Raw genomic sequence first — 7,396 nt, 5'->3', positions numbered from 1 at the left:
TCATACTTCACAATGTTGTCCATAGCTTGTCATGATCCACACAATCAAAAGCCATTGTGTAGTCAATAAAGCACAGGTAAACATCTTTCTGATATTCTCTGCTTTTTGCCAAAATCCATCGGATGTCAGCAATGATATCCCTCGTTCCACGGCCTCTTCTTAATCCAGCTTGAACCTCTGGAAGTTATCTGTCAATGTATGATTGTAGCCATTTCTGTATTACCATTAGCAAAACTTTACTCGCATGGGATATCAAAGAGATTGTCCGATAATTTCCGCATTCCGTTGGGTCACCTCTCTTTGGAATGGGCACACATACGGATCTCTTCCAATCAGTCAGCCAGATAGTTGTCTTCCAGATTTCTTGGCAGACATGAGTGAGTGCCTCCTGTGCTGCCTCACTGTCTTAAAAGATATCCATTTTTATTCCATCAATTCCTGGTGCCTTGTTCTTGGCAAATTCCTTCAATGCACCTTGGACTTCCTCTCTGAATATCATTGGCTCTTGATCATATGCTACCTCTTGAAATGGTTGAACATTAACCATTTCCTTTTGGTACAATGACTCTGTGTATTCCTTCCATCTTTTGATGCATTCTGCATCATTCAATAATTTGCCCAGAACATTCTTTTAATAACGAAAGTGAATTTTTTCTTCAGTTCTCCCAGCTTGAGAAATGCTGAACATGTTCTTCCTTTTTGGTTTTCTGATTCCAGATCTTTGCACATTTTATTGTAATATTTGGCTTTATCTTCTCGAGCTAATCTTTGAAATTTTCTATTGAGCTCTTGGACCTCCTCATTTCTTCCATTTGCTTTAGCATCTCTACACTGGAGAGCCAGCTTCAGTGTCTCTTCTGACCTACATTTTGACCTTTTCCTTCATCTTGTCTTCTCAATGACTTTTTGCTTTCTTCATGTATGATGTTCTTTCGTGTTTTGTTGTTGTTGTTAAGTGCCTTCAAGTTGGTTCCGACCCATAGTGACCCTGTACTGGATTTCCGAGGGTGTAAATCTTTACGGAAGTAGAAAGCCTCATCTTTCTCCCGCGGAGCAGCTGGTAGTTTCGAACCGCTGACATTAAGGTTCGTAGCCCGATTTGTAACCACTACGCTACCAGTTTAATGTATCAAATTTGTTCTTCAGATGATCTCTAAATTCAGGTGGGATATATTCAAGGTCATATTTTGGGTCTCTTGGATTTGTTTTCATTTTCTTCAGCTTCAGTTTGAATTGCATATGAATAATTAATCATCAGTTTCACAGTCTGCCCCTGACCTGGGCTGAGCCCCTAGGGCCTTTTAAAAATGCGATCATTTCCACCTATTTGCTTTCACCGTTCTTGTGTCAGCCGGCGTCCAGAATGTGGCCAGCACATTACAAGTGCCAGTGTACCATGTTTATCCATCACTCATATGAGCCTGGCACGGTTGAGAAAGTCCCATTCCCGTATTTAGGTGCTGGTCACTTCAGAGGCTGGTTCCTGCCCACTGTGGTGACCTGCCGGCTTCTCATGCTGTCTGAGGCTTTAGTTTGACCCAAGAGATAAGGCCGTAGCAGATGATGTTGCAAAAATACTTACCCTGTAAACACAATGATGGATTCCACTGTGTGGGATGTTAAAATTCACTGATTTGAGTTGACTCCAATTCATAGCAGCCCGTCAGGACAGAGACGGACTACTACAGCAGGTTCTGAGCCTGAGCATCTTCACAGGGGCAGACAGCCTCGACTTTCTCCAGAGTGGTTGGTGGGTTGGACCCCCCTGCCTTGTGATTGGGTTACAGCGAGCACTTAAGCCACTGAGCCTGCAGGGCTCCTGGGTGATGGTTGACAGCCACAAACAAACTCAGCTGCAGATTCAGTCAAGCTATAAGTGCTAATTCTTAGAATCCAGAGTGGTGTAGTGGTCAGTCTTAAATTGAAGTTTTCATGAGAGTAAATCCTTTCTGGAGGCATTGTTGGGGTAGACTGAGGCAAAACCTAAGGAAACAAATCCTTTCTGGTCAACACCAAGTCTGAATTCCCAGTTACAGAGACGTCGCCTCTCGGCTGCCTGGCCACGTGGAGCCTTATTGGCTCGCAGGCCTGTTGGTGCTCCTGAGGCTTGATGGGTGGGCAGCTGCCCCTCGGCTGTGTCATGGATGGTTTGTGAGACCGGCACCTGCTCATATTGAGGGGAGAGATCAGGAACAGGAAACTGGTTTTCCAAGTGTCTGTTGGCACCTCGCTGCCTCAGAAACACATGAGGCGCTTAGTCTAGGCGGGGACATCAAAGATTCACACAAGAATTCCATTATCTTTCCATACCATTTTCTACCTACTTTTTGAAGCACCTCTGTGATTGGGATTCAGTGAATTTGGGGTGAGACTTGGGACCCTCCCATCTAAAAGTATTGGAGGGGTGGGTTCAGGAGCTCGGCCACGTGACAGTGAGGTGGTGCGCACCAGCAGGCCCTGTGCAGAATCTGCCAGTGGCGAGCACTAGTTCACAGAAAATAGTGCAAACAGCTTTTAAGATGAAGTGATCGGCCTTCCTCTATGCAAATTATAATACATAACACTTTTCACTTGCAGAATGATGTAAAATATTTGGTAAGAGAGAGCTCAGAGAAAGACGTATTTTCATAACCCACGGCGGTGGGAATATAAATTAGAGTAACTTCTTACAGGGCTGTGTACTCTAGTGAGAAAACAACAAAAAAAGCCATGTTTCAGAAACCTGAGCTGAAAATTTACCCAGCAGATACATGTGAAAGTGTTTATCATAATATTGTCTCAGCAACAAAACGGAAGTTGTGCTCCGTTTGCACCCATGGGGGGTCATGGCTAAGCTACATCAGGTGAATATTATGGGTGGTGGTTCAGGTAGTAAGAGGCGGGTGGTCACTGTGTGCTGATACACTAGCCTAGTCGTGTTGCTTAATGAGAGACTTGTTTTTGTGTGTGTTACAAAGATGGGGTGGAGCACACACACACACGTGTGTGTACTTGTGCCTTTACATGTAGAGAGAGGTTTTTTGAAGAACATGCAAGGGACCAGAGACAGTGGTCTCTCCTGGGCAGTGACAGCAGGTGGGGGCTGGAAGTATTCATGATGTGCCCCTAGCTATTGTTGTAAATAATTTGCTTAAATGTCATCGAGTTGGTACCCACCCATAATGGTCCTGCATAGGATTTCGAAGGAGTGGCTGGTTTGCACATCCAACCTTGAGGTAAACAGTTCACTGCTTATCCTACAGCGCCACACCAAGACTCCTTATCTGGTTGTTGTTATTTAGTGCCATTGAGTCGGTTCTGACCCATAGTGACCCTGTATATGGTTTCCAAGGAAGCATCTGGTGAACTTGAACCGCCGACCTTGCAGTTCAAACAGCTTTGCAGTTGGTGCATTAACCCACAGTGCCACAACCAGGGCTCCCTTCAAAAAGAGGAGGAAAAAAGTAAAACTCATACCTCCTTTTCCCAGGCTGTAAATGAAGAGAAGGAAGGAAGTAATAGATCAGTAGCACCCCTGATATTTCTAATAATATACTATTATTACATATATGCTGCTTGACAAAGTGTCTGGACAGGTAGCCACCATGGTCTCTGCGTTGTAGCGTTCCCAAATGACTTTAAACTTCCTCCTCTAGGCTTCTCCACGTTTAAATAAAATAATTTACTCCTGCTAAAATACATAAATTGTAGCCTGCAGACAGGTACCTCTCCAGCACTGGCACTGGGGCCTACACCAGGGGATTGGTCCCCCTCTCTGCTTACTGGAAAAACACCATGGTGTGGCAGTGGCTGAGAAGACCCCTACACCTTCATCCTGCTTCACATGCATGCATATGCGCATTACATTCATGCCCCTAAATTCATGTGCCATTCGCTTGAAGAAATACTAGATTCCTCTTTGACTTTTCTTACAGAAAATTGTGAGTTGTGTTGAGGTATGTGTAAGACTCTCCTGTTTTGTCATTTATTAGGTGGCTGTCTTCAGAGTATAGAGTAGACTAAACGGGACTGGCTTTGTGTTTCCTTTGCAGCTCTTGAATTTGTGTGAGGCTGAAGATTCAGCGTTGACAAAGCTACCCTGTTACAAAAGCCTTCCGTCACTTGTCCCTTTACGAATTGCAGCATTAAGTAAGTAAACACAAGTCTGAAGTAAGTTACAGGGTATAAAACTGGAAGGAGACAGTGGATGTGTTTCTCATTTTTGACAATTTTTTTCCCTTTGAGGTCTTTTAAGATAGCAGCATCTCAACATTATGTGCGTTTATCAAACTGCTAAGTTAGAATGAGATGTCATTGGGTTGTATATTGTGGGATTTGAATCCTTTTTTACTCTGCTGAACTGGAGTTAGCTCAAAAGTACATCAGATAGTCTGGTCTAAGACCTGTCATACCAGGTGTATGGTGTCGTTTTCATCAGATTTGGATTGTATTGTAAGGGTACCTATAGTGTACGGGCATAGCTCCTTTTATTGCTCTTTGTTTACAAATAGAAGGTTTGTGGCAACCCTGCATCGAGCAAGTCTACGTGCGCCATTTGTCCAAAAGAAAGTGCTCACTTTGTGTCTCTGTGACAGTTTTTCAAAATGCTGTCACACTCTTAGACTACAGCCTATTTTCAACACTTCTGCGTACTGGGAAACCAGAAAGTCCACGTGACTTCCTTGGTTGTGACCTTTACTTAATTGTGGTAGTTTGGAATGGAGCCTGCAGTAGTTCTGAGGTCAGGAGGTGAGAGTAGGAGTGGGGGGACATTGAATATATGGCAGGCCTTGGTGAGGGGCAGTTACCAAGGGATGTTCTTAATTCTCCCTTTGGGTCTTCTCTCTTTGTGCATACCTCTCATGTCTGATTCTTGTTAACTACTTGTATGAGCACTACTTTGATTAGAATGTTCTCTGAACATTCTAATGTTTCCATCATACCAGGAGGACTAACTCCTTTCCCCAAGAATTGGTATTTTCAGAGACATAAATCCTTTAGCACTACAGTTTGGGAGGAGGCTACCTGATTAGACCTGGATCATGATGAGAGGCAGGAGTGGGTAGGCCCATGGGCGAGCGGGTCCTCTGGTACTTGGCCATGCTTTCCACTAGAGGGCTCTCCAGCCCGCCTTCCTCCAGTCTGGGGCTGTCACAGGTTGATGAGCAGGCTGTGACTTCTGTCTAGATTAGACTAAGCATGTGGGTAGGAAACCAATGATTCTTACCCTTTTTTGGGGGGGGGGGGAAGGGGGGAATAACTAGAAAAGGTGGTGTGAGTCAGAGCCTCCAGATACAACATCCGTTGAGGTTAACTGTAAACTGTTTGGCTTTTTCCTTTTGAAAGATGCCCTTGCTGCCTGCAATTACCTTCCTCAGTCCAGAGAGAAGATCATTGCCGCCCTCTTCAAAGCTCTCAATTCCACCAACAGTGAGCTCCAGGAGGCAGGAGAGGCCTGCATGAGAAAGGTGAGTTGGTGTGTTTGTGTGCGCATGTCTGTGCGGGATTGTTGAAGGGTTCTTGCTTACCTTGGTCTAGAACTGGAGATACACTTGTATGAGTCTGCTCTCCATGAGACTGTAATGTCTCTGTTTCTTAGTCCTGTGGAAACTTACACAATTTTAAACCAGTGAAGATAGATCTTGCTTGTTTTGTTATACATTTCTGGACTCCGTATGGGGTTAGTACCCCATTTTCCCAATGGAAAGCACAAATTTGCTGCACTGTATTATAAAGTGTTTGCTGTTATTGATTTGTCTTTGTAACCTTTTTTTCTTAATAGTTTTTAGAAGGTGCCACAATAGAAGTAGATCAGATTCATACCCATATGAGACCTTTGTTGATGATGCTGGGAGACTATCGAAGCTTGACGTTGAATGTTGTGAATCGTCTGACCTCGGTTACTAGGCTCTTCCCAAATTCGTTTAATGATAAATTTTGTGATCAGATGATGGTAAGCCAAACGCATTTTAAACATATCCCATATCAAACTTTTTAAGAACCATGTTTTGAACCAGTCATGTAATTGTAGCGTTTAATATACAGAAGGTATAAAGAGTGTAGATGGGGAACGTCGTCTTCCCATCCCCGTCCTCCAGCTTCCCACTCCTCCTCCCTAGGGTTGCAGGGGTGGGCGAGTGTCTTGTGTCTCCTAGAGATAGATTTCCATCGATACCAGGAGAACATCATTTACACATTTGTTGTTGTTGTTAAGTGCCGTTGAGTCGATTCCGACTCTTGATGACCCTGTATCGGATTTCCGAGGAGCAGCTGGTCGTTTGAACCACCCACTTTGTAGTTAGCACTCCAGCGCTACTCCAGGAGTCCCGTTTTTACACAGTTCCTGCTCTTTTTCACTTCACAGTCCCTCTTGGAGATCATTTCACCTAAGTAGATGAAGCGTGGATGGCTTCTATGTAGTCTCGTCCTGTGCATATGCAGGCATGCCTGTAATGACCCCATGCTGAGCCTACAGGTGGTGCCAGTCTCCGGCTGGTATATTCAGCAGTGCAGGGAAAGGCAGAATGTATCGGCCACATCCTTGCATCAGTGTCACGTTGTCTTCCAGAGTTGTGACCACTTTGCACTTTCTTTCACTCAACAGATGTGTGGTGCTCTTTTTAGACAGCCATGAGCAAGGACTTTTAAGATTCTTTGGTTCTTAGAGTTACCAGGGAAGTAAACATGCAATTGAAAAATCTGTTTGGTGATGTTTAATAGTAAGTTGTTCATTTTAGACCTTACAGTACATTACTGCCAACATCCCTGATCCTTCAGACACTAGCGTATTAGAGGTGTTTTGTTGTTGTTTACGTAATGTAGTTTTACCCCTATGCTATAAACTGGGGTATGTCGATATATGTGCACATGTACGCATACATATATACATATATGGAATCCTGGTATGGTGCTGCCAGATAATGCACTGGACTGTAAGGTCGGTGATTAAAACCCACCAGCTGCTCCTCAGAAACCCCAGACAGGGTTCCTATGAGTCAGAACCGACTCAATGGCACTTAACAACCACATACACATAGATACATGTGCATGTATGTCTGAAAATCATACCACTCCTTGCCTCAATCACTAGTTTCTTACTATCTGCAGACATCTAAATAGTGACCAAAATACCTACCTGGCAATTGCGAGTCTTCTGATTGGTCATGAAAACTAAGCTGTGCCCTGATCAATAGCATAATTAAGGAACAGCTTTCCCGGGAAGCGAATTTTCCATATAAGCTTCCAAATATATGTGCATACACATCCGAGGGGACTTCAGCCAGTTCATGGGAAAATTCTTCCGTGTTTGAATTTGTTTTCCCAGGAAGCTTTTGGTTACCAAGACCACAGGATTGGTAACCAGTAGGAGAGACACCACTTTTCTCACCAGATGCCTGCTCCCCTCCCCTCAAACACA

General features: G+C 44.1%; 1 protein-coding gene across 2 annotated transcripts in view; it reads left to right on the top strand.

Moving 5' to 3' along the window:
• Positions 1–7,396, top strand: part of TRRAP (transformation/transcription domain-associated protein) — a 111,106-nt gene that overhangs the window by 42,169 nt on the left and 61,541 nt on the right. For both annotated transcript variants that reach the window (XM_006859748.1, XM_006859747.1), the window contains exons 27-29: positions 4,032–4,128; positions 5,326–5,447; positions 5,762–5,932. In XM_006859748.1, the coding sequence (XP_006859810.1) occupies positions 4,032–4,128; positions 5,326–5,447; positions 5,762–5,932 (390 nt within the window). The remainder of the gene's footprint in view (positions 1–4,031; positions 4,129–5,325; positions 5,448–5,761; positions 5,933–7,396) is intronic.

Source organism: Chrysochloris asiatica, unplaced genomic scaffold, assembly GCF_000296735.1.
Source record: "Chrysochloris asiatica unplaced genomic scaffold, ChrAsi1.0 scaffold00034, whole genome shotgun sequence".
Classification (NCBI taxonomy): domain Eukaryota; kingdom Metazoa; phylum Chordata; class Mammalia; order Afrosoricida; family Chrysochloridae; genus Chrysochloris; species Chrysochloris asiatica.
This window is presented reverse-complemented; position numbering and strand designations above follow the sequence as displayed.